At 46.5% G+C, this 27,614-nt stretch overlaps 2 protein-coding genes across 6 annotated transcripts in view; one reads left to right on the top strand and one right to left on the bottom strand.

Annotated features, from left to right (window-relative positions):
- Positions 1 to 7,112: 7,112 nt before the first annotated feature.
- LOC147006786 (uncharacterized) lies at positions 7,113 to 27,550 on the bottom strand. 3 transcript variants are annotated; one of them, XM_085867973.1, is made up of 9 exons: positions 27,437 to 27,550; positions 24,039 to 24,166; positions 21,142 to 21,338; positions 12,293 to 12,408; positions 11,295 to 11,402; positions 10,419 to 10,526; positions 9,727 to 9,876; positions 9,406 to 9,503; positions 7,113 to 9,185 (listed from the first exon to the last, which is right to left on the bottom strand). In XM_085867973.1, the coding sequence occupies exons 3-9, from the start codon at positions 21,246 to 21,248 to the stop codon at positions 8,952 to 8,954; spliced, it is 921 nt and encodes a 306-aa protein (XP_085724099.1). In that variant the 5' UTR covers positions 21,249 to 21,338; positions 24,039 to 24,166; positions 27,437 to 27,550; the 3' UTR covers positions 7,113 to 8,951. The 3 variants fall into 3 exon arrangements, with proteins under 3 accessions (XP_085724099.1, XP_085724097.1, XP_085724098.1); XM_085867971.1 differs by having other exon boundaries at positions 9,646 to 9,876; XM_085867972.1 differs by lacking the exons at positions 21,142 to 21,338; positions 24,039 to 24,166; positions 27,437 to 27,550 and adding an exon at positions 12,603 to 12,838 and having other exon boundaries at positions 9,646 to 9,876.
- LOC147006787 (uncharacterized) overlaps positions 11,399 to 27,614 on the top strand; it is a 47,797-nt gene continuing 31,581 nt past the window's right edge. Inside the window, exons 1-4 of one of the 3 annotated variants that reach the window (XR_015054622.1) lie at positions 11,399 to 11,690; positions 11,978 to 12,432; positions 15,069 to 15,245; positions 15,372 to 15,520. Coding sequence is in view for 2 of the 3 variants with exons in the window: in XM_085867974.1 (XP_085724100.1) it covers positions 15,203 to 15,245; positions 15,372 to 15,520 (192 nt within the window). In the remaining variant the exon portion in view is untranslated. Of the gene's footprint in view, positions 11,691 to 11,977; positions 12,433 to 14,839; positions 15,246 to 15,371; positions 15,521 to 27,614 lie in introns of those variants that run through there. The other 2 variants (XM_085867974.1, XM_085867975.1) reach the window with 2 other exon arrangements.

A 27,614-nucleotide genomic window follows, 5' to 3' on the forward strand; every position in this document is an offset into this window, starting at 1 on the left:
GTCTGCATGTTGTCCAGGCCTAAGGTTAATTTCGCTAGGGCTCCCTTCGAAACCATCGCTCCCCAGATAAGAGCGGGTTTTAGATTAATTACTACGTTCGTGATTGCTTTGCTTGTGTCGTGCTCCCCGATGTTTCCCCAATAAATCTGGTTGAGTTATACGAAAATTGCCGCCTTGAATTTATTCGTGCCACACTGAGGAACAATCGCTCGATTTGTATTTAAAACCAAACGGGCTACGGACTGGCAGACTTCGCTAGGTCTCTGACAAACCCAGTCTGGAGCCGGGGTCTATGTCCCCAACTGGTACGGCCCAGGTGTACTTTGGGATCGTGATCTGAGGCGCGTGACCCGAGACCTGTGCCGAACTCGCCGGCGTTGTAACCCCTGAGACGGCGTGCTGTTTAGTGCCGCCGAATCCTCAACAATATTTCGTTTTTGTCCCTGTCTCTCAGTGGTGAAGAATCACTTTTTAAAATAATTAAAATTCTCGGATCTGAATCCAGATCTTCCCCAAAATCAAATCAATTCGTCCTCATCGTTCACCCAAACTGTCCACCAAGTTGGCTCCGAATCCGTCCGTAACCAATGGTGGACGGAGATTTTGTTGTTCACCATCGTCTGTTTGTCCGTTTGTTTGCCCGTGAGCAGGATATCTCAAAAAGTTGTCCACGGATTCTCACGAACCTTGCGGACAGGTTGGGTTCTGATAAAGGGGCCAAAAACAATCCCGGCCAACCCCGCGAGGTTTCTGTAATAGTAGTTCTCGTGGTGGTGGTGGTGGTGGTAGCTTGGCGGTGGATCCCAGTGGCGGAAGAGTGGTGTGCGCGCCGGAGCAGCGCATCGCTGTGTCCACTTTCCAGGGGCCTCCGTGTGCACGGGGTCAAAGGGTCACGAGGCTCGTGACCTGCCCTGAACTCCACATGGACCGCCAAGCCTTCCTGTTTGATTGATTTCCATTTTCTCTCCTTCACTCATTCAACTTACAACATCCTTTCGACCTGATGGAAAAGAGATTGCTGTTGCCACACCTGACGGACAGGTGACCTCCTGTGATGTGCAGAGCACACGGCACACGGGGTGTATTGAAGGCAGACACGACCCGGCCGTGGGTCGCCAAGAGTTTGACCAAATCGCAGCTCAGCAGCTCACCAAGGGTGAGTGTGTAACATTGTTGCACACTTTATTATGAACACACAAAAGGGGTGCCACGGATTTGGTTTCATTTTTGGGTCCAGCGTTTGAGGACTATTGTTCACTTAGGAGTGGAGGTCTCAGGCCTGGTGTTGGCTCAACGGTTAAGGGAGCCAGCTTGAGATCATAGGGTCTTGAGTTTGAGCCCCCTGTCGTGCTGTTGAAATAACACCAGGTGGGTTGACTCATCCTGTCATCCTTCTGATGTCAGCGAAATTAATACCAGCTTCCTGGTAACAGGGGCACTGCATCAGCGGCACAGCTGTGCTCCCAGAAATGATGCAACCAGCAGCAACAGGCAACAATTGGAGGTGGTGAAGGGATGGCTGGAGGAGTCACGTCGACCCCACTCACAGATTCTAATTTGGGTGAAAACCGATGCCGACGCACTCCACAGAGATGAAGATCAAACCCTTATGGGGGGGTGCCAATGGTGCAAGGCTTTCACGACCCTGTTTCAGTAACTCAGCTGATGGGGAGACTGTTCTCCCTGGATGGCACTCGAAGAACGTGAAGAACATTTACAACGCCAACGAACAGCTGCTCATGAAGAAGTTTGAGATTTCTTGAAACAGTTACCTGGATGCCGTACAGGTAAGTCCGGGTTTGTTTCGTGAAAGCAGAGCAAGGAGGAAGGACTACATACACTTGTGTCAAACTAACACTCCCCCTATAGGAAAGCGGGCGGCTTACAGCTGTTGTCGGATTTGTTTCCACAATTAGTGCCCCCCCATTTTAAAGGTACCCTCGAGTTTCTTCGACCCCCCTGAGCACTAAACCACCGTTTAGGTTTTTGTTCTTTTCTTCCTGCCCTCCCAATGTCCGAACTGAAACCGTAGACCCGGCTGGGACGTTCGGAATGAAATCCTGCATCAATAATGGGAATAAAAAGGTTGCGAGGTTGACATAATGTTTTGACCTTGACCTAATTCAAGGTCATGACCCAATTATAGACATTTCAACACTTTCTACCGTAATGTCATCGTTGGATCCCGGGCCAAGAAGGGTAACTCGCGGGCGATCACCAAGGGTAATCCGACGAAGGCCAAGCCTTGGCGATAGCTTTGTGATAACTCCACTAATTACGATATTTGTAGTTGTTGTACTTGTTGTCGTCCTTACCTCCCACCATGCTTGGCACATTACAACTAAGTCTTCGAATTGCATTCAATGACCAATCACAGTAACTTGTTACGGGTTGGCGCCATTTTGGTTTGCAAACTGGCGCCAGCTGTTTCCTCAAGGTGATTGTGCACGTTTTGTTGAAGATCTTTCATATCTCCTCACCTGGTCGTTCAGGGCCTTTCCTCTGTGCTTCCGAGTGTTGTGGAAAGCAGTGGGACGTGTCCGTCGTGTTTCTCACTGCACGACTTCCTGGATCGGCGCCATGTGGAGCGGTTTGGGAGCCCGGCACAGCTGAAGGAAGGTGCAGGAGAAGATGGTGCCGATGTAAAGCTTGCCCTTCCCCGGTGTCAGGAAAGCTGAGGGTTTGCCTGTTGCCTCCTCAATTCAACGTGCGAACCATCTCGAGGAGCAAACCCTCGGCTGCTTGAGATGTTGAGAAGCACTCTGCGGCCTACATCATTTTAATGTCATTTGCTCTTTCAGATTTGCGTGAAGCTGCCATCTACCAAGTTGCTGGCCTCCTTCAAACCGTTCTTCCCATGTTTTTAAAAAAAAATTTTGCCTTTCTGACAGGTGACATGAGCTCTCGTAAATTCAAGCCCAAGGTTTCTGTGACGTCACTCCAATTCTCTTCAACAGGTCAACTTCCAGGTTTCCCCCACCCACCCCCTTCTCCCTTGAATTAAGAGAGCTTTTATCCTCTTTCAGATTGCGAAGTAATTGAAAGACGATTATTATTGACCTGAGGCTTTTGTTGTGTCCGTGTTCCTGCTACTTGGTTACTGTCTTGATGAAAAGCAAAATGTCCTGGACGGCTTCCGGATCAGGGTGTTTGTGTGACCTGCAGGGCGAGCATGGGCGGCTACCTCCACAGAGGGCTTGTTGATCTACTCACTGCACAGGAACCTGCTTGTTGAGCCTTTTCCACCCGGACAATGGACGTCACTCCCAGCGGTGTGCGCGCAGAGTCGTCGGCACTCACGATTTTTCCACTTCGCTCACTTGATGATTGGTGAGCTGCACCACCAGTGGTCTAAAGCTCCAAATGGTCAAGGGTCCAAACTGTCTAATCTGTCTGGAGGGTGTAAAGGGCTTTAAGGGGCTTTGGGGTCTCAGGAGTTCAAACGGCCTAAAGGGTCTTGAATGGTCTTAGGGGTCTTTGAGGTTGTAAAGGGTCTTGCAGGTCTAATTTTAATTTTATTCAGCAATAAAATGGGGAGTCGAAGGCGGATATCAGAGGTCACCTGTGCACAGGACTTCACCTGTGCACACTGGTGAAGATGTTGATTCCCACTGTCATTCTCTTTCCCAGATGTAATCGAATTAAGGGGTGGATGTCCTGTCGGAAATTATTATTAACCAGCCGAAACCCCGTCACAGACGGATTCCGTTCCATGAACGAAAAGTGTTTATTCTGCTTCAGAGTTGAAAGTTGACTGTTGCCACTATGTGCGATGCACTCTTACAGGTACCATGTTTCTTTCAGTCCAGGTCACAGTACCGAGAAAAACGTGACGCGACCGCGAGGAGGAGCACAAAATTGGTCCTTCAGTATTAATATATAGATTATTGTTATTCGAAATTCCTGCCCCAACCTTCCTCGAACGTCAAGCCTGGATATCCGGTTCGTGAAAGACTTGGGCCAAAACCTACCCCGGCCGACCTCACCAGAAGGTGGGAATAGTTATGACCGTTAAAGAGGAAGAAGGAGTCCTGTGGGAAAGAAAAACCACTCGATTGAGTTTGAATTGATGGCATTTACATGATGGGCACGTGCCCCTCTCCTTACGGGGCCCCGCACACTTGCGGCTCACAGGTGGGGCCAGGTAATGGCACGTCCACATTGGACTGGATGATTTGTACCAGCCTCCAGTTAAGGACCTCACCTTTTATGTACCAGGTGTACGTGTACTACTGTAAATGAGAAAGTCTTCATCGCCGGTGACCTTGCTAATCCCTTCACTGTGGCCAGCTTGAATTCCCGCTTCCTTGCTCAGTGTCCGTGTCGAGATCATTCCCCTTGTCCTCACCCCGTGTGCTTGTCTGTGAGGGTGCAGACGAGCACAGCTTGCAAGTCCTCGAGGTGAAAGTAAAGTACATCGATTATGGGAACCAAGAGTGGTCGCCGCTGAGCCGCCTCCGCCGCTTGGAGCCCAATCACGCCGAATTGCCACAGCAAGCCATCCCCACATCTCTGGCCTACGTGAGTACCTCTTGGAAGCGCCGTCACTCGTTGTCTGCAGCGAATGTGTCCTTGTGATAGGTGTCGTACGCGGTGCTCAACACGTCACGGCATCATCTCCTCTTCATGATGACTGACCACAGTAAACCCTTGAAACACTCGATACTTTTAAATTGCTGTGTTTAAACTCACTCGGTGTTGATGGAGTTCCTGATGTGATCATTGTAATTAGATAGCCTCGCCCGTTCCCGAAGGGACGGGAAGCGGTGAAAAAAGAAGAAGAGCAGAGACATGCAGAGAGACAAAAGTGATGCTGGAGCGCCAGCCCACAGGGGAGAGCAGCACTCCATTGAACTACTCACAAAGTCCTTGTGTAAGCTCAGATTTCTCAAGGAATGAGTGTGGTGAAGCTCTCAACTTGCTGTTTCCGATTAGTGGAGCTGCGAAAACGCCCTTAAGAGTGACATGTCGATTATGGGCGTGGAGGTATCCACAAGCCCTTTTACGAGAGGCGCTTGTCTGTCACAGCTTGATCTCTAGTAATGGCGGCCTTTTGGATGTGCATGGAGGAATGAGCACAAAGTGGAAGGGTTCACGTCATGAAGTACCGGTGAACGTTCCTGATGCATGACGTTGACAATCGCCGCACTCCGCTGCAGACCATTTCATCACCGCATGGAAAATGGTTTTTGAATGGACCGCTGTGTTAGAATGTCATGCCGTGTGTGCTGCAGGTGTGTCCGACACAGGAATCGGGCTGGTCGAGGCAGGAGGTGGAGTGGTTCAGAGAGCGAGTGAGCCGCGATACCATGTACGCCGTTTTCGACAGCTCAGAAGACGGAATTTTGGCCGCCCTGTACATCGAGCCCAAGGTGCACGACTGCTACAGGTAATTCTCAAACCCGTGTGCGATTGTTCTTCTAGAACCTTCTGAATACTCACCTGTTGATTCATGAACCTCGCCGAAGGAGAGGGTGTTGCGTTTGGGTCTGTTTGTCTGTTTGTTTGTTGGGTCGCCAAAATAGGTGACCCTTATTGTCAGTAATTCTGTTTGTTTGGATGTTTGTTCGTTTGTCATCAGCATAATTGGTAGTAAACGTGGGCGGATTTTGACCAAACTCGGGTGGTAGGTACATCTTATGACTGAGTGCTGTGATTGTTGCTCGGGACGCTTTGGTTCTCAAGCAACAACCGAAAAACCTTCAAAATCGGTACCGTTCACGCGAAATCAATTCCGAAAGCCATTATCCCACGTCGGGTTTTGAAATTTGGCACGAATGATCTACAGGTGATGCTCTATCAAATATATGCCGGTTTTTGTGATATATGGGATACTTTACCCGCAGTGCCCATTACAATTAGGTTATGTGCGAAAATTGGCGAAAATTGAAGGCCCCCGAGCGACCAGGTGAGTGCATCGATACGAATGAAACTTTGCAGGTTCATGGTACTCAATGAGTACTGCAACTTTGCCTCAGGACAATATTGACCGATTTCGCTTAGGTCAGGGGTCAAAGGTCAATTAGTGCAAAAATCGATAATATGCGAGACCTGGAGGTGCCTTCGCGCCAAATGCTACTCCTCCTCGGGTTATGGTCAGATGTTCATGAAAATTCACACTAATCGTCCGGAATGCATTGTGCACAAACAATGGAGCCGGATTTTCGATTTATATCTTTGTTCACCCACAGCACCCCCTCGAACTTTGGGGATTTCCGATATCAAACCGCATTTTCGGTACTTTTCATTCAAATGGATACCGAGTAGTTATCAGGAGATGGAACTGGATGACATTTGATATGCATAATCTTAAGGTGATTCTCTATCCGCTATATGACATCCATTTTTTCTATATCTTATAGTTTCCAAATGGTAACCCAATCAACTTGGGTGTCCGAGGGCCATTGAGCATTCCCGCTGAAAATTCAAAGTACACTAGCTCCAAGACGGTTGAAGCGAATCGAATAAATCTTTACATGCTTATAGAACGTAATGAGTACTACAACTTTGCTCATTTGCATTATGACCCATCTCGAGTTGGTCAGGGGTCAAAGGTCAATAAGTGCATTTTTCGGGCAAAATGACCATTCAAATCCCCCTTGCTTATACACGGGTTAACCGATTCGATTGCAATTTCGTAAGTACTTAGTACTAGATTAACTCAGATCAGGGGTCAAAGGTCATCGGATGCTCGGCGACCCATGGCCGCCTACCGACTTGTCTGTCTGTTTGTTTGTTTTTTTTTCTTGTCCACACAGAACTTTCGTGTTTTTCTCCGCAACCGCTTCTCAGATTTAGACTAAATTTTCACCACAGGTGCAACTACTCATGTGGAGTGATTTAATCATAATTATAGTATTTTATTTTATATATACATATATATATATATATATATATGTGTATATATATATATATATATATATATATATATATATATATATATATATATATATATATATATATATATATATATATATATATATATATATATGTATATATATACACAGTATTTGTTTTTTTTGTGTCACAAGATAGTCTCGTTTTGTATTTTAATTAATTTTCTGAAATGTGTATCATTTGTTTTTCACTTGGAGGTTGTGGGTTACGATGTGGAAATACAGGTGGGAAAAGTCTGATTTATGTCATTTAATTCCAGGCTACAAGGTAACAAAAGGTGAGGATTTTTAAAGGAGGTGCAGACTTTCTGTAGGCTCTGTACATGGCAGACACCTCTTCACCTCGTTTTTCCCCCAAAAACGTTGTCACTTGTGTGCTGAAGGATTATTGTAAATTCGTTTCGTAAATTTTTGGCCTTGTTGCTCCCAATTGCACCTTTTACACGAACCCAGCTCACTTTGTATCGTGTTACTCTGTTTTGTGATGCCCTCGTCTGACGAGGTTAAAATAGACAAGGCTCAGCGACATGTGTGGCTTGTTTATTAGAGCATCAGCTGTTAACCACAAAATGGACATTTTTAACACTCTGGTCAACACAGGCTACATGCCAGACATGAGTAATCGATAATGATCGTCTGATACTTGTTGTTTCAGGGCGGACTCCAGTTTACCTGTGTAACTCCAAATCATGAAGCTATTCTTTAATCTACAGCTTATAAAGCTCACACACACACACACACACACACACACACACACACACACACACACACACACACACACACACACACACACACACACACACACACCGTGCACATGATAAGAGCGTACATTGAAAACCATTAAGTGGAGGAAGTTGAAACTTTACCAGATGTAACATGACAATGTGATATCGTGGTCACTCTTTGTGAAGTCAACATAAGCCAAAAGGTCAACATAAGCCAAAAGGTCAACATAGACCAAATTTCTGAAATCCTCGATTTTCATCCGAATGACTTGAGATTTGAAGAAGATTTTCATTAAAAAAATGACCATCATGTGTCACGTGGTCTGGCGGCCATATTGGATCTCAGGGAAAATCTGAAAATCTTTGTTGGAGAAACTGCTTAACTGACCAATGCAAAATTAGCAAAAATGATCAACTTCCCATGGGAAATATGCTTTGATAAGGATGACGTCATCAGCCATGTGGTCTGGCAGCAGCCATATTGGACGTGGCCTCACACCAGGCCCTTCCCAAGACTGTGCGGGGTACGTTTTTTAGTGTGAATACCATCGAGCTCTTGTGATGTATTCGGGAAAGAAATCTTCCAAAAGATAATGAATGTTGTTCAAAATGAAGAAGAAGAAGAGGAAGAAGAAGAAGAAAAAGGGGCTAGCCATGTGTGCTGGCATGATGGGATGGAGGGACTGGAAACATTTTCGCGAACGGGGGCTTCGATACCCACTCGGCCGCCCCGATGCCTTTGAGGCGAACGAACGTGGACCCGGACTCGAACTCGCATCTTATGGATTTGGTTTTACCCGTAAGCACGTCCGCCATGTCAATAATTCAGGCTCGGGGAAATCTTTCCCAGCAATTTTTTCCTCTTTTGCAAAATAAAATTTTGAAGAAGCCTTTGAAGAAGACAAGTTTGGGTATAAGAACGAAACCGGGAGTCTGGAGACCCAGAAACAGAGGTCCATCTTTCAATCTCTTCCCATAATTTTATAACACTTGTTTCACTCCCCACTGGTTGTTTTGTGTTTCATTCCTGTGGTTGCTCAATCGCAACAACCCATACTAATCGCTCAGGAAACGACTGCCTTTCCCTTTCCTCAATTATTGTACCCGATCCCGAAGAGAGGATGATCACCTGTCTCTGTTATCATCTGAACTCAAGCGTTTGGACACCGGATTGCGGCGAGATCATGGAGGGTGTTTGCACCTCCTATTGGTCTGGTCTATCTGATGGTTCCCATGCCTAAGGAGTTGCTGTAGCTCTGTCCAATAAGATGACTCCAATGATAATTGAGTGTTAAAACAAGATAACGTGTTAAAACAAGTCAATGTCTATTTACATCGGCTCTTCATGTGGATCACGATTGTCCACATCATCCCGGTCAACATCCATCCGTTGGTCCCTTGTATTGGGACGCTCCTCGTGGAAGTCACAGTCAACATCCATGGACTCCACAGTTGAATCTCCATCCACATCCATGGGTTCAACAGTGAAATCTCCATCCACATCCATGGGCTCCACCGTGAAATCTCCATCCACCTCCATGGGTTCTTCAACACCGACAGGAATCTGTGTGACAATATCATGAGAATTAATTGTTATTGCTCTTTCGTTGGATTGTGGGTAAAGTTGTTCTTGTGGGGGAATAATGGGAGAAATCTGTAGTTACTTTCTTGTGACACATCGGAATAAGAACAAACTTCAACAAGAATATAACAGAGAGACACAATCTTATATCAAGAGGACTTCCTTGGTTGTTTCAAAGGAAATTAACGATTTTTGGACATACTTGTTCCTCCTCATCGGTGGGAATCTTGATGTCAAGAGCCTCTCTCAGCAGGTCTTGGTACTGCCCAACATCAGGTCCTGCTTTCTCTGTTACCTGATCTGAAGGATAATGTTCATTCAAAGGTTAAAACTACCTTTCCAGGTGTGGTACATCATTGTTTGATTTATTTATTTATGACATTGACACATCTCAACACCGAAAATGGACTGGCAGGTGAGTTTGGAGGTGAAATCTCCTTACCTCGTGCTGCATCTGCCCCGAAGGTGAAGGTGAGGGAAGCAGGTGTGTGTGGAGGGAAGTGTACTTGTTTGCTGTGTTTACCTGTGGTTTCTCTCTTCTCTTCATCAATCACACTCATGTCAGACACCTGTAATGTGAGGTCAACACCCATCTTGTCAACATGATGAACTCCTTCTCCTTCTTCTTCTTCTTCTTCTTCTTCTTCTTCCAGGATCATTTCTGCCAATGGATCTGAAAAATAATGTTTGTGAACAGGTAAATGACCTCTGAGTCCTGTTGTTCGGAGCACTGCTGTTTCACTGTTTTATTTCATTCATAAATTTACAATTAGGATACATCTCAGCACTGGGGATACACAGCACGTCTTGCTTGTAGACAGCATGGCTCACTGGTACACAGCTCGACTCTCGTACACCACATGACTTTTCACAGCACGACTGGTACACAGCACGATTCTTTTACACAGCACGACTCACTCATACACCTCATGGCTCTTTTACTCACCACAATTCACACGTACACAGCACGACTCACTCTTACACATGACACACACACACAGCATGACTCACACGTACACAGCACGACTCTTTTACACAGCACGACTCACTCAAACACCTCATGGCTCTTTTACACATCACAATTCACACGTACACAGCACGACTCACTATTACACAACATGACACACACACACACACACACATACACACACACACACACAGCATGACACACGTACACAGAGCGATTGGCTTGTACACAGCACAACACTTGTTTACCTTGAAAGCGATTCCATTCCTCTTCATCCCACAATCCTGCATCGTACACCTCGCTCAAAAAGTTGAGAAATTCCTCAACATCAGGTTCTTTGTTCTCTGTGACCAGATCTGAAAGATGTTTATTCAAAGGTGAAAACTACCTGACCAGGTGTGCTGCATCACTGTTTCATTTATTTATTTACTACATGGTAATATGAGTAATATTAGTGAGTAATAGTAATTTATAACTCACTCATGCACAGCACGACCTGCTTGTACTCAGCACGACTCACTCATACACAGCATGACTCACATATATACAGCACGACTCACGCATACAAAGCACGACTCACTAACACACAGAATGACTCACTTATACACAGCATGACTCACTCGCACACAGTATGACTCACTTGTGCACAGCATGACTCACTCGCACACAGCATGACTCACTCACACATAGAATGACTCACATACACAGCATGACTCACTTGTGCACAGCATGACTCACTCGCACACAGAATGACTCACTTATACACAGCATGACTCACTCGCACACAGCATGACTCACTTGTGCACAGCATGACTCACTCGCACACAGCATGACTCACTTGTGCACAGCATGACTCACTCGCACACAGCATGACTCACTTGTGCACAGCATGACTCACTCGCACACAGCATGACTCACTCACACACAGAATGACTCACTTATACACAGCATGACTCACTTATACACAGCATGACTCACTTATACACAGCATGACTCACTTGTGCACAGCATGACCCAGTCGCACACAGCATGACTAACTTGAACACAGCACGATTGGCTTGAACACAGCATGACTCACTTGAACACAGCACGATTGACTTGAACACAGCACGACACTTATTTACCTCGAAGGCGATTCCGTTCTCCTTCTTCATCCCACAATGATGAATCGTACACCTCACCCAGAAAGTGGAGAAACTCCTCATCAAGTTCTCTTTTCTCTGTGACCTGATCTGAAAAATAATGTTTATTTAAAGGTTAAAACTACCTGACCAGGTGTGCCACGTCACTGTTTCATGACGAGCAAAATCGAAGATTGTTGAAGTATATTGGTCAGTCGATTTTGTTATTCTGTCTGTCTGTTTGTCTCTCTACCTGTCTGTTTGTCTGTTTATGGCATGCAGATGCAAATTTTAACCGATCTTCAGGAGACTTCACCACATGGTAGCGTTTGTCATCAGGAAGAATCCTATTGTTTTTGAGGTCAAAAGGTCAACATAGGCCAAAGGTCAACAAGTTAGGTGAGATTTTTAAAATCTTCAATTCTCATCCGATTGACTTGAAAAAGAGGATTAATATTTCAGATCACTCAATTAAACGAGACAATTCTTTTTGAGGTTAAACTTGTTTTATTGATTTTGCAAGTTTCGTGCTCTGCACGACGTCTTCTTGTTTATTTATTTAATTATCACATGAACACGTGTCAACACCGAAAATGGACTGGCAGGTGAGTTCGGAGGTGAAACCTCCTTACCTTTGGGCCGTCCGTTGTGGGTTCGATTCCTGACACGAATATAAACTCATCCAGGTTATATCAACGACTACAACGTGGAGGGACATTAACCTGGGGATCCTTTGGCGGGTATGAGTACGTGGACATGAAAGATCACATGCCATTATGTCTTTACCGAAAGAGAAGGTGAGTCATCACCTGATACCCCACCCCCCCCCAACAAATTCACAATCCATGCCCCACCTTGATTACACGGAGCACTGCATCAGTGGCACAGCTACTTCATGGAGAAATTATGTAACCAGTAGCCTCGTGTTGCGTCGGTCCCGAAGGTGAGGGTGATGGAAGCAGGTGTGTGTGGGGGGAAGGGCACTTGTTTGTTGTATTTACCTGTGGTTTCTCTCCCCTTGTCATCAGTCATCCCAGACCTCTGCAACGTGAGGTCTTCAACATCCACATGGCCAAGATGGTGCTTCTGTTCTGCAAGGATCTCTCCGCCATTGGATCTGAAAAATAATGTTTGTAAACAGGTAAATTACCTCTGAGTACTGTTGTTCAGAGTACTGCTGTTTCACTGTTTTATTTAATTAATACATTTACTCTTAGGAAACATCTCAGCATTGGGGATACACAGCACGTCTCGCTTGTACACAGCACGACTCACTCGTGCACCGCACGACCCCCTTTTTGCCGGGTTTACCTGCTGTGGTTAAACTGATCCAAAAGGTCCTTCCCAACAAGAGACCCAAAAGGACTCGGTGCGGCCATATCCTCACGGGGCCCTACGATGCCTTCAGTGCTCCTGGAGTTGTTGAGAAATGTTTATTTAAGTAAACAAACTCTGCAAGTGAAACACGTCCACTGTTGTGGAAGCGTGACGTCATAAACGTGTCGCCCTTGACAACAGAGCTTGTTTGTCGTGCGTCCATGGTTACAATGTTTGTTCCTTGTCCCAGTTGCTGTGAAAGAATAAGGAATGACCTGAGTGCGCGTCGGTTTTTCTCACTGAAACTAAACTTTTGCACTTTGCATTCATTTTAAATCATGAACACGATTTTAACCCAAAACTCACTTTTAAATATGAAATATTTATTTATTTATTTATAAAAACCAATCGTGCTTTGAGTTTCCCACGTAATTTTAACATCTGTCGAGGAGATGACAGGTGTCAGTGTTGGGGTCTCTGTTCAAAAATAGTTCATGATGGAAACATCTTTATTTTATTCACACGAACGTTGGAAGTATTCACGTTGGGGGGGGGGTCAGGGTCAGGGTTTTCTCTTCACGTGAGAGGGGTAATGATTCCAACTAAAGGAAAGCGACATTGTCTCTCTCTCTCTCTCTCTCTCTCTCTCTCTCTCTCTCTCTCTGTCTCTCTCTCTCTCTCTCTCTCTCTCTCTCTCTCTCTCTCTCTCTCCACTCCCCCTTCCCCCTCTGCATTCAGATTTCTCTCTCCACTCCACTGTGGATATTGTTCAGTGTGGGTGGTGGTGTATGTGAGGTGGTGTGGATATTGTTCAGTGTGGATGGTGGTGTATGTGTGGATATTGTTCAGTGTGGATGGTGGTGTATGTGTGGATATTGTTCAGTGTGGATGGTGGTGTATGTGAGGTGGTGTGGATATTGTTCAGTGTGGATGGTGGTGTATGTGTGGTGGCGTGGATATTGTTCAGTGTGGATGATGGTGTATGTGTGGATATTGTTCAGTGTGGATGGTGGTGTATGTGTGGTGGTGTGGATATTGTTCAGTGTGGGTGATGGTGCATGTGTGAATATTGTTCAGTGTGGATGGTGGTGTATGTGTGGTGGTGTGGATATTGTTCAGTGTGGATGGTGGTGTATGTGTGGTGGCGTGGATATTGTTCAGTGTGGGTGATGGTGCATGTGTGGATATTTTTCAGTGTGGATGGTGGTGTATGTGTGGTGGTGTGGATATTGTTCAGTGTGGATGGTGGTGTATGTGTGGTGGTGTGGATATTGTTCAGTGTGGATGGTGGTGTATGTGTGGTGGTGTGGATATTGTTCAGTGTGGAGGGTGGTGTATGTGTGGTGGTGTGGATATTGTGTAGTGTGGGTGATGGTGTATGTGTGGATATTGTTCAGTGTGGATGGTGGTGTATGTGTGGTGGTGTGGATATTGTTCAGTGTGGGTGATGGTGTATGTGTGGATATTGTTCAGTGTGGATGGTGGTGTATGTGTGGTGGTGTGGGTGATGGTGTATGTGTGGTGGTGTGGAGATTGTTCAGTCTCTCTCTATCGAGTGCAGCCTTTGGCTGCTGGTTGCATCAATGGTTGGGACGCGGCTGTGCCGCTGATGCAGCTGCCCCCCTTACCAGTACACTGGTACTCATTTTGCCGACCTCGGAAGGATGACAGGCTGAGTCAACCTCCTGGTGTATTAATTCAGCGGCCAACGGGGCTTGAACTCAGGACCCTGGGATCCCAAGCCACCACCCCAACCACAAAGCCAACACCAGGCTTAATTGTTCAGTGTGAGTGGTGGTGTATTCCTGGTGGTGAATGGGTGGGGATTGTGCAGTTTAGGTGGTAGTGTATTGGTGGTGGTGTGTGGGTGGTGGTGTGGTGATTGTGCCATGTGGGTGGTGGTGTATGGGTGGTGGTGTGGGAATTGTTCAGTGTAGTTGGTGGTTTGTGGGTGGTGGTGTATTCCTGGTGGTGAATGGGTGGGGATTGTGCAGTTTAGGTGGTGGTGTATTGGTGGTGGTTTGTGAGTGGTGGTATAGGAGTTGTGCAGTGTAGAGATTGTGCAGGGTTTGTAGTGGTGTGTGGGTGTTGGTGCTTAGGAGCTGGTTTGTGGGTGGTGGTGTATGGCTGGTGGTTTGTGGGTGGTGGTGTTTGAGTGGTGGTTTGTAGGTGGTGGTGTATGCCTGGTGGTGAATAGGTGGTGGTGTGGGGATTGTGCAGTGCAGGTGGTGGTGGCGTGGGGATTGTGCAGTGGAGGTGGTGGTGTACGGCTGGTGGTTTGTGAGTGGTGGTGTATGGCTGGTGGTGTGTGGGTGTTGGTGCTTAGGAGCTGGTTTGTGGATGGTGGTGGTGGAAGTTGTTTCTGGATAAATTACCTTGTGGGTTGGGAACGGTGGTCAAAGCACAAGGATCGATCCTTGTGTCCCGAGGCGTGAGTGCATCTCCATCCACGTAGGCCAGGCGGGCGTGCAGATCGGCAATTCGTGCTGGGAGCTGTGTTGTCTGGAGCACGGAATCCAGCCTGATGGACAAACGCCCAGTGCCAAGACCATGGGGATGGCAACAACTCTTCAAACACCTTCTTTTGTGAGGGGATGCTGGGAAACACGTCCCTCGTGCCGTCCTTCTCGATTCGGAGTGAGCAACCTGTCGACAACTTTTTTCTTCCTCCTCCTTATCTTTCCTCTTTATTGCTCTTTCTGAACTTCCAGCTTTTGAGGTAATTTACCTTGGTCCTGATGTTGAGGTTGTGCCGTCCTTCAGATGAAGTCCGTACCCGTCCTTATAGACAACTCATCCACCCCGAGCAACTTATTTCGGGCAAAGAGAATGCAGCCAGCAACTGTGCTCGGGGCTACCACACCGTTGGAAAGGAGATTGTGCACCTGGCTCAAGACCGCATCCGTAAGCAGGTAACATCACAAAGGATCGTTTCCTCAAAATATGCTCCGAAGTTTGTTATTTATTTATTCCTTCCTTGCAGAGGCTTTGTGGCCTCCTGTTGGTCTCGATGGTTTGGCCCCTCTCTTATTTCTCTCGTTGTTGTTTATTGCATTGTTCTTGTAAAGTTTATTTATTGTATTGTTCTTGTAAAGTTTGATGTTAAACCCGAGAGGTTAAACACTTGACTTGTTTTGTGAGTCAAAGTTTTGAACAGCAGTGTTCCTGTTTTGAAGGAAGTTGGAGGTCAGGGTACCTCTCTGTACCGCATTCTGACCTCCCAAAACTTGTGTTCATGGGGTTGGTGGAAGGACTCAAACGATTGCTGTTTTAATAACCTTCCTTATTTATCCTTCCCTGCACTTTGATTCATTCATGTTCCCTTTGAGTTAAACTTCATTAAAAGCCTTTTTTCGAGATTCTTACCTCGTACTTTACCCATTGTAGGTAGTTTGGTGAAAGGTAATATGATTAATATTGTTGCGGATTCTGCGCCCGCCGGCGTGCGAGCGGCCACGTAACTCGAATCGCGGCACGTCGCCCACTGGACGGACAATCCCTTCGTGACCCTCTCGGACTAACGCCGGGAACTAGTCACGGGTGGGCCTTTCGGCCTCACCACGATCGTGCCAATCGGCCCCCCCGCGTGGGATAGGGTTGCTCGCCAAATTCGACCTACCTAAGTACCCACACGGAGGGTAGACTGGGCGATCGCACCTCGTCGCAGGTTGACTTCGGACACGGGCCACTTTAAGCGACCCGTTCCGTACTATCGGGATAACCGAGCGGTGTTATCGTCAACCTCGACGGTTCGATTAATTATCAGGCGTATTTAGCCCACGACCAACCCTTTACGTGAAGTAAGATGGAGATTCAATTAAAGAAAAGACGAAGCGAAACGGGAAAAACAGTTCAACATAAAGCACATTTATTCCGCGGCAAACGGAAAGCACACATATACAATTACCACAATTATGCACCAAAAGCAAATGTAAAAGTAGAAGAAACACAACAATTATGCACCAAAAGCAAATGCAACAATGCAGATCTACTACCGACTACCGAGCACACGGCAACACTTATACAGTTTTACTTCACAGACGGCGCCGACAACACATATACTCAAAGCAAAAGAAAAAGGGACCACCCTCAACTACAAGGGGGCAGACGGGCCTGGGGCCGAGACCACGTCGAGCCTACCCGTCTGGTGATGAGCCGCAAAATGGCGGCGGCGCCCCGACTCCGCAGGCCTCGCTGGCACTGCCTGGAATGGGGTGGGAACGGGGCCCCCTTCTCACACTATCTCAGCGCGGGGGGAAACAGGAAGGGGTTGTTGATGCTCGGGGGAAAGAGGATATCTCGCTGGCTTGGGTCCCGCGACGAGCGACTCCACCGCGACCTCGGTCGCGTTACCGGCCTCCCCTCTCCGCAGCTCCCCGACTCTGACACGAGCGCCCTCTCGACTGCCTTCGCCGCCGCCACAACTCTCCAACTCTCCCACTCTCCACTCTTCTCAACTCTGTCCAACTGCGATTCAGAAACTCTTTTTCTCTCCCGATTCAGAAACTCCCTCAACAACTGCCTTTTCGGCGAGCGAACGCGGCCCTTTATAGCCCCCGGGGCTTCGCTCCTTCACCTTCGACCCTTCACCTCTGGCTGGCTCCCCATTGGACAGAGGAAAAGTGGGCGTGAATGATTCTTGATCCGATTTCTCGGAAAGGCTGGTGTTTTTGCACCCGCTGCTCGGTGCGCGCCCTGTACGAGTCCAGGATCGGTGCCCACAAGCGGCGCGGGAATGGCGGTGATGCGATGGTTGCGAGAGCGAGATGTGACGGTAAAGGTCGTGGCTGTTGGCGTTGTTGTTGTTGTGAAGCGGCGTTGCGGTTGGTGGTTGTTGTGTGATGGCTGTTGAGACGTGGTTGGTGGTGGTTGTGGTGGTAGTAATGGCGGCTGGTCCAAAATAAAGATAGTAAAAGAAAAACGGCTATCCTGAAGGGTCGCAGCCCGAATGAATGACATTTATTCCCTCTAAACAACGGGTTTGGGCCTAACTACACATATACTTACAGAGATATCTCACCTACGGGACCTGAATGGTGGTTTGCGAATTTCGTCAACCACAACAATATTGTTACTGTCGTCACATTCGAACCAGCGTCCTGATCCAAATCCTGACTATGAATGTTATGGTGGACAGTGGGATGGACACGAGGTCAAATCTTCCATCCAGACGAGCACCAAGTTAGTGACCGATGGTGCTCAGGGAAAGCTGAGCATATCGTTTCTTCGGTTTCTGACGTACACAAACGAGATCTGTCGCTTACACCTGGTTCATCGAGCTGAAAGGATGGGAACCAAGTGATGTACCCACGACGAACCTCTGTGGTTTCAAAACCTCCTAATGAGGGCTTTTCATGCCAATTCCCAACGACGATGAGTTTGACTCATGTCACGGTCATAATTTCCAATTCCGAACCACACACCAGGCCGACACGCCAATGGTGAGAAAACAGGTTTATTGATAAGAAAGTAAAGAGAGATAGGAAGAAAAAAGAAGGGAAACACTTCTGGTTTTGTGTCCAATAAATCATCCCCTTGCAGCCACGAACTGTGATGGCTTACACGATACTTTATCCATTCACACCACAAAGAGTCAGACAGGGAGAGGTCACGAGACAGAAAAACCTGGTTACACATGATGCCTGAGTGGGGTTGGTGTGGGCTGGTGGTGAGAGTGAGAGAGAGAGGGGGTAGAGAGAGAGAGAGGGGGGAGAGAGAGGGGGAGAGAGAGAGAGAGAGAGAGAGAGAGAGAGAGAGAGAGAGAGAGAGAGAGAGGGGGGGAGGGAGAGAGAGAGGGGGAGGAGAGAGAGAGAGATAGAGAGAGACAGACATATTGAGCGGCACCACGTCTGGGCTCCGACAATCCGTGGCTTCTTCGCTTTATCGGCGACAAAATGTCCAACCCTAACGCTTTCATCCGCACCACAGAGCTGGCGATAGCTTCATTGTAATGATACAATATCATACTTTTTTCAAATGTCTTTATCACCACACTAAAATATTGCACATAAATAAATAAAAAATGGATGGAATGGCGGCCAAAAAATGGTGAGAATCTTTCGCATCATTTCTGGTGTAGCACCCTCTATCCTGTCTCCCCCAAGTATCTGCATGATGCACGCGGTCCACCGGCATCCGCATCTGAGTGAAACTACCTAAATTCTGAACCAGTGCTCACCTCCACTCATGTATTCCTCTCTTTTCCCACCTGTTGAACCGCCTTCCACACTATTTGTTTCATTCTCCCCCCCCGCCCCCCCCCCCCCACCACGGTCTTCACGAGAGCTGTTCACCACGATCTTACATCATCTCCCATTCAAAGCCGTAATCTGTCGACATCCGTTAAATGACCCCCACCCCTCCCAAAATTTTCATTATGTATCCATCTTGTCCACGCCTTGCGTTCTCGCCTACCCCTCATCGTTACCTACATCCCTTGTTTGTCCGTGTCTGTCTCCCTCCTCCCACCACCATGCTTTTGGCGTTTCCCCTTTCTCCTGCTGTTCCCTTTGACCAAGAATGTCCGAGGAGTGGTGTGACACACACACACACACACACATACACACACACACACACGCACGCACACACGCACACACACACACACACACGCACGCACGCATGCACACACACACACACACACACACACACACACATACACACAATTACACAAACACCAGTCTGTGAATTCCAGAACACTTGTAAGGTTTATCCCCGGAATGTACTCGTTCATGTTTATGTAAATTTGATGACTGATGAAAAGCCTTGTTACAAACAGAACACTTGTAGGGTTTATCCCCGGAATGTAGTCGTTCATGTTTACGTAAAGTTGATGAATCCGTAAATGTCTTGTTACAAACAGAACACTTGTAGGGTTTATCCCCAGAATGTAGTCGTTCATGTTTACGTAAAGTTGATGAATCCGTAAATGTCTTGTTACAAACAGAACACTTGTAGGGTTTATCCCCAGAATGTATTCCTTCATGTTGACGTAAATTTGATGACTGATGAAAAGCCTTATTGCAAACAGAACACTTGTGGGGTTTATCCCAGGAATGTGTTTTTTGATGACAATATAATTTAAAGCCGATGAAGAAAAGAAGGCTTTCAAGCACACAGAACACTTGTAGGGTTTATCCCCGAATGTATTCCTTCATTTTGACGTAAATTTGATGACTGATGAAAAGCCTTATTACAAACAACACTTGTGGGGTTTATCCCAGGAATGTGTTTTTTGATGTTAATTTAAAGCTGATGAAGAACAAAAGGCTTTCGAGCACACAGAACACTTGTGGGGTTTATCCCGGGAATGTGTTTTTTGATGATAATATAATTTAAAGCCGATGAAGAAAAGAAGGCTTTCAAGCACACAGAACACTTAGGTAGGGTTTATCCCCGAATGTATTCGTTCGTGTTTCCGTAAACTTGATGACTGATGAAACGCCTTGTGACAAATAGAACACTTGTGGGGTTTATACCCCGTGTGTATTCGTTCATGGTTATGTAAATTTGATGAAGAAATAAATGCCTTGTTGCAAACAGAACACTTGTGGGGTTTATCCCCGGAATGTGTTTTTTGATGATAATTTAAAGCTGATGAAGAACAAAAGGCTTTCGAGCACACAGAACACTTGTAGGGTTTATCCCCGGAATGTCTACGTTCGTGTTTACGTAAAGATGACGATTGAGGAAACGCCTTGTTACAAACAGAGCACTTGTGGGGTTTATCCCCCGTATGTGTGTTTTTATGATAATTTAAACCTGATGAAGAAAAAAAGGCTTTCGAGCAAGCAGAACACCTGTACGTTTTATCCCCGGAATGTCTACGTTCGTGTTGATGTAAAGATGATGATTGAGTGAATTCCTCGTTACACAGAGAACACTTGTAGGGTTTACACCCCGTATGTATTCGTTCGTGTTTCTGTAAAGATGATGAATGAGTAAAAGCCTTGTTACAAACAGAACATATGTAGGGTTTATCCCCGGAATGTATTCGTTCATGTTTATATAAAGTTGAGGAATCAACAAACGCCTTGTGACACGCAGAACACTTGAAGGGTTTATCCCCCGAATGTATTCGTTCGTGTTTCTGTAAAGATGATGAAGTGGGAAACGCCTTGTTACAAACAGAACACTGGTGGGGTTTATCCCCTGTATGTATTTTTTTATGATAATTTAAACCTGATGAAGTAAAAAAGGCCTTCGAGCACACAGAACACTTGTAGGGTTTATCCCCGGAATGTCTACGTTCGTGTTGATGTAAAGATGTTAAAGTAGTAAACGCATTGTTACACAGAATACACTTGTGGGGTTTAACCCCCGTATGTACTCGTTCATGTTGATGTAAGTTTGATGATTGAGTAAAAGCCTTGTGACAAAGAGAACACTTATAGGGTTTATGCCCGGAATGTATAAGTTGATGTTGATGTAAAGTTGATGAATCACCAAACGCCTTGTTACAAACAGAACACTTGAAACGTTTCTCCCCGGTATGCAAAATTGTATGTTGATATAAAGTTGATGAAATGGTAAAGACCTTGTTACACACGGAGCACTTGTCGAGATTCTCGTTTCCTTGGATCTGCTTGATCGCCTTGAAAGAACTTTTGTGGTTGTTGGAAGAGACGCTGCTCGATTTGTCATTGTCCTGACAAGAAGCCATTTCCTGATTGAAATAATCTTTTTTGTTGAACGGGACAGAGTTTGTAAAAGAAACTGTTTTCATTTCTTTATCTGCAAAGACAATGAAACACAAAACTAAATGGACAGCATCTAAAAATGCATCATCACCCCCACCCCACCCCCCCCACCGCCTCCACACACACACCCGTAGACCCCGTTAGACCCCACTCTTTTAATGTCGTGAACAAACTTCAGTAAATCATGGGAGACGAAGGTTTTGGTCAAGTTTATTTTAAATTGTGTGTGTAGTTTCGGAGAAGAAAACAAATACCTATTATGGGGTCAACTCCCCCCCCCCCCCCACCAGCCGTGGACCCCATTAATCAGCACAGATTTTGATGTGGTCAATAAACTTTGGTTCATCACAAGTGATGAATGTTGCGGTCGAGGTGAGGGACGAGAAAGTGGTAGGCAACCTGGCCGCGAGCGCGGGGCTCGACGCCCGCACCTCCCCAGAGCACCAGTCGGCTAAGAACGGACCAGGGCAGCCAGACGCAGACCACGCCAGCCACGAGACGAGCCGAGAACCAGAGCACGCCAGCGACAAGATGCCTTTTGCCCAGCGTCGAGAGATGCGTTTTGAAGGGGCCCGAATTCTTCCTCTCCGTGCTCGAGCAGATCCACCCAATGATTTGCTCTCTGTTCCTTGTATCGCTCTCGGGCGCGGTCCGCTCAGGCGTGGCCCGCTCTCTCTGGGTAGTACACGACGCATTCCCTTATTTGGCGCGCTGCCAAGCGAACCGGTTCATGACCATATTTGGGAATGGAATTCCATCCCCGAACGAATTCCGAACACGCCCGCATACCAGCGAGCGTGTGGAGAATGCTGGGAGCAGAGGGTTGTCGCTGTGACAGCGAAGATGGCGTTGTTGTCGTCGTTGTAGATGTCGTAGTCGTAGTTGTGAGTGATGCAAAAACCCTAACTATCAAAACAACTCACAGCGCATGTACATTTATTCACCCATTATACGAGGGACGGGGACCCTTACTAAAAAACACATACTTACCGATATAACTGTTCTATAGGACCTGTATGTGGAGTGCTCATGGCTTCCAGATTTGTAACAATATCAAGCTTCGTTCAAATCGGGCAACAAAAAAAATTATTTAAAAAATCAATTCCCGATTCACTCAAGTACTCGTCGGGATTATTTGATCAATGCAAACAACCTCAGTGGTACAGTTCGCTGGAGCGATCTTATATTATTATTATTTATTTTTTTATGATTTTTTTTATCAACAGCTGTCACAACAGGAACCCAACGGGTTCACGGGTCGTCTCGTTAAGATTAAAATTGACAATCTCAATCAAAGCTCAGGTCAATCGGACGAAAAATGATTATTTTTCGGATTGAAATTGATGATGTTGGAGATTGAACAGTTTACATTTTGTCTGCCACTGATGGGACGGATCTGTATCCGGACTTGAACCAGAATCGAATCGTCTTGTTATTGTCACCGAACCAACTCATCCACCGAGCTTCAACATAACTCATCCACAACTTGTTGAAATATCATGATGTACATCGTTTTTAACCCCATCTCTCCATGGTGAAGAATTACGATATTTAATAATTCCCGGATCAGGATTCGGATCAGATCTTCACAAAATCGAATCAATTTGTCCTTATCACACACAGAACCTGTTCACCAAACTCCGTCCAAGCTCCATCCACAACTTCTTAAGATATCCTGTTCACAGATAAACAAACATGGATGAAAACATAAGGTCCGTCCAACCTGGGGGGTGGAGGGAACAACGATGTGTGAAGAGGAGGGAGGAGCACTGGATTACCCCGACACGGTGATGACGTCATACCGCCGGTGATATCCCGTCCATTACCCCACACACCCCTCCCCCAGATCCACCATTACCCCACACACCCCTCCCCCAGACTCACCATTAACCCACACATCCCTCCCCCAGACTCACCATTACCCCGCACACCCCTCACCCAGACCCACTATCACCGCACACACTCCTCCCCCACACTCACCATTACCCCGCACACCCCTCACCCCAGACCCACCATCACCCCACACACTCCTCCCCCAGACTCACCATGACCCTGCACAACCCTCACCCCAGACCCACCATCACCCCACACACCCCTCCCCCAGACTCATCATTACCCCACACACCCCTTATCCCAGACCCACCATCACCCCCACACAACCCTCCCCAGACCTACCATCACCCCACGCACCCCTTATCCCAGACCCACCATCACCCCACACACTCCTCCCCTAGACCCACCATCACCCCACACACCCCTCCCCCAGACCCACTGGTCGTCCAACCAGACCTCCCCATACGGATCTCCATTTCCAGACACCACCGGCTGCCAGGGACAAATTACCTCGGGGTGGGGGGAGGGGTGGTGGGGGCGCAGTCATCGCTCCTCCAGAGCTTGATGTTCCTGCAGTCCCACATATCTTGCCCACCCACACAGTCCAACATCTCATCTCCTCCCCTGTTGTCATTCAATTCCCAAACAATGCAATGCAGAATTAGTGATCGTGTTCCTATGCTGCCATGGCCTGCTTACATGTTATAACTGGCATTCATTCTTGAAACAATTCAATTCATTACACATAACAGACATCAATTCCATGGACAATTTTGGTTTCCAAAGCAATCCCTTTTCCGACCATTGATTCACTCACTCTCCCTCGCTCTCATCCAATTAAGCATGTCCCAATTTCTAGCCAAACTGAACCCTTGAGACAGTGAGCATCCAGGCACCTTACCCGAAGTGGAGGTCGTTGCAGGTTGGTCGGGTCTCAAAGTGTCATTGCAGGCCGAGATTCAAACTCAAGCTGGACGGTTAAGAGACCAATGTGCAAACCTCTGGAGTCTGGACCCTAGACATGTAATCCTTCACATGATAGAAACAAATATGTACATGTAATCCTTCACATAATGGAAACATGAATGAACATGTAATCCTTCACATATGCTGAAAAACCACACATTTCAAGCAACATGTCAGATGAGTGATTGTGGCCACTTGGAAGAGGCTGTTAAATTGGGTTAATAAGGGTGTAGGTGTGGAGGCACTGTATATGTCCCAAGCAGTCATCATTGTTCTTGCTCACATCCTCACACTGCAGGTTCAGGGAAAGGATAAATCTTGTTTGTTTTTTTCTGCACTGTCAAAGAGATTGCTTTGCCAGCCAAAAAGACTGCTTTGTTTAAACAGCTGGCCTTGTTGACAAGTCAGGAAATAACATGAGCTGAGTTTCCCAGCACTTACTGGGGTACAAAAACATGTAGGAGGTGGCCTTGCTCTTACAAGATCATGAAAGGAAAAGAGACCTTGCGATTTCAACGTAATGAAAGGTGCTGCCAGATAATGAAAGGAAAAGAACTGATGTACTTTCTGTACTTTCTTCTCAACAATACAAGTTTGAAGGAAGTTAATGAAGCACATAAGCTAAATCGTGTTGACAGGCGGTCATGCAAGGGTCAGAGTAAAGTTGTATATAAGGCAGGGCTGAACTGAGCTTGCTAGAGCTGGACTATGAGGACCACTGTGTGTTCCTAGCCTCTCTCCATATGCGCATATGTCTTTGGTGTGTAATAAACTCTTCTCTACCTAGATCGGTGTAGACAGAACTTGATCTCAATCAGTGCGGAGCTCACCTGATCTCAACATAGGAAGCTGAAACTTTGCTTGCTAACTCTACTGCTTGTATAGTTTATTGTGTACAAAGCCCAAGACTGTAAGTATTTTAATTTCAAAATGGCCTCCGACCATGCATATGCAAAATACATGATTTTCAGAAACCTAAAATGGACACATTTTCGCATATATCTCCAAAAGTATAACTGCAACAATAACGAGTGAACACTTCCAAAGCTCGAAATGAGAATCTCTTTCATGTGCTAAATTTTGAGAAAGCTGGTACTTTCAATGAAATTAATTTTGGTTGGAAAACCACACATTTCAAGCAACATGTGGTGTGGGTGATTGTATCCACTTTGAAGAGCTTGTTAAATCTGGTTAAGAAGGATGTAGACTGTGAGATGGAGGTAATAAGGGTGTAGGAATGTGAAACTTTGCATGCAAACCCATCTACTCGTGTAGTGTGTTGTCTACAAAGCTCAAGACCGTAAGTATTTTAATTTCAAAATGGCCTCCGAGCATGCATTCGCAAAAAAATATGATTTTCAGACACCTAAAATAGATACTTTTTCCCTGATATCTCCAAACCGAACAGCAGCCACGATCATGAATGGTTTATTTAGGATCATTACAGCACTTTACAATGAAAATGCGAAAAAAAATGTTCAGCGTAAACATAAACAAGGGCGAATGTGTCCAAGAGCCGCGTCCTAAAGGTTTTGTCTTCACCAGAAGAGGAATAAGAAGAAGAACGAGAGTCATCATGGAGGCTCCTCCTTCATGACGAGAAAATCGTGTATTTACGAAATTACAACACATTAAATGGAATAATCTTTAAATAGTAACGTGAACTTTTCGAAACTTTAAAGCAAATGTCCGAATATATTTAAAAATTCATGATAGACGCTCTCAAAAGGCACCCTCAATGCGAGGATGTGTACAGGTGTTTATTATTTAAGGAGATCCGGATCCTGTATATAAAAGAGCCGAGTCTGAAAGGTTTTGTCTTCACCAGAAGAACAAGAAGAAGAAGAAGAAGAACGAGAAGAACAACGCGGAGCTCTCTTAGAGCCAGGGAAACGCGGCTATGCGTCTTAGAGCTACGCGTCTGAATCCGGTCTTAGAGCTACGCGAGACGCGGAATAACGAGACGAGAAAAACAGGAATAACACAAACTTCTTCTTCTTTCGGCTGCTCCTGTTAGAGGTCGCCACAGCGGATCACCCGTTATGATCCGCCTAATGATTTGGCGCAGGTTTTACGCCGGATGCCCTTCCTGACGCAACCCTGATCGCCTCTTATGACACAGGGATATGGTACACCTATTCTAACCGGGGCATACACCGGGCCCAGTACACTGGTACTCACTTCGCCGACCTCGGAAGGATGACAGGCTGAGTCAACCTCCTGGTGTGTATTAATTCAAGCGGCCAACGGGGCTTGAACTCAGGACCTTTTGGATCCCAAGCCGCTACCCTAACCACTATGCCAACACCAGGTATAGGAATAACATGGAATAACCAAGGAATAACAAACTAACACCGATATATTACAGGAAAATGCATGCACGACACGTTTCCATTTCAAAAATTTATTTTTCAAAACAAAATAAAAAAACACAAACACCATAACAATTAAAACAACCCCAACAGCAAATTAAACCAAAAGTTGATTAACCCAAACCCAAACAGCCCTAAGGAAACACGACACTGGGGAGTGTGCTGAGTGGGGGAGTAGTCGCGCGGTGCCAGAGAGTATAAAGAAGGAACAGAGGATCCTCGCAGAGAGAGGTCTGGGCTGGTCTTGTCGTAGTCATCTTGAGCATCTTCTTCCTCCTCCTTTCCTGAAGATTGAGCTTGAGAAAGACCATCCGCCACCGTAGCCGGAAGGGTTGCGTGTCGTCTCCGGAGTCGTTTTTTCATTTTCATTATAAAGTGCTGTACTGATCCTAAATAAACCATTGGTGGCCAGGACCGGCACCGAGCGGAGTCAAGGAGGCCGGGTTCGTCTCGCCTCCTGACTTGAAGACCACGCAAGGCAGACAGGTCCAAGTTAGACCCTGGTCTTCAGCCCGCCTGTCCCTCCGAGCTGAAAGTCTTAATAAAGACCATTGTTCCGATTCTTTTGGTGTGTGTGTCCGTGGGCCCGTCTGATAAGTAGTGAAATGTATAACTGCTTTTGCCTGTATTTACGTGAATAATAATAATAATCGGTTTAACTCTGCTTCTTGCGTGCTTCCCTTCATTTCCCCATTACTTTTCAATAAATATCCCCATTGGTTGAATGCTTCAGCTTGTTCGTGCCCATTCCTTCATTGGCTGAGCGTGCTGCGTGTTTGAGAATTAGTAAAAGCTGTTACGGCCCGAGGGGGACATTTGGACCGACGGTTCTTGGCGATTAAACCGCTCGGATCGCACACGGAAGCGGCTCGTTTTCGTACGAGTTCCATCGAGGGTGAATTTCCCCGGGAGATTCCCCGCGTGGATACTTTAAGAGGTACATAGAAATTTGACTATTCACCCTATTCCACGCGGGTGACCTGTTGGCGATCTTCGATCCAGTCAGGACCCGTCGGCTCCGGACTTCTCCGGAGTGACGACATAAATTCCGGGCGATCGGTCGAGCCGACGCAACTGCTCCATCAAGCGGTCGTGGTCGCGGCCGACCCCGCAACAATATGTTTATATGTGTTAGCTCT

The sequence above is a fragment of the Eptatretus burgeri genome, unplaced genomic scaffold (genome assembly GCF_056783735.1).
Source record: "Eptatretus burgeri isolate ZD-2024b unplaced genomic scaffold, Ebu_testis_v1 Ebu_testis_scaffold_3154, whole genome shotgun sequence".
Classification (NCBI taxonomy): domain Eukaryota; kingdom Metazoa; phylum Chordata; class Myxini; order Myxiniformes; family Myxinidae; genus Eptatretus; species Eptatretus burgeri.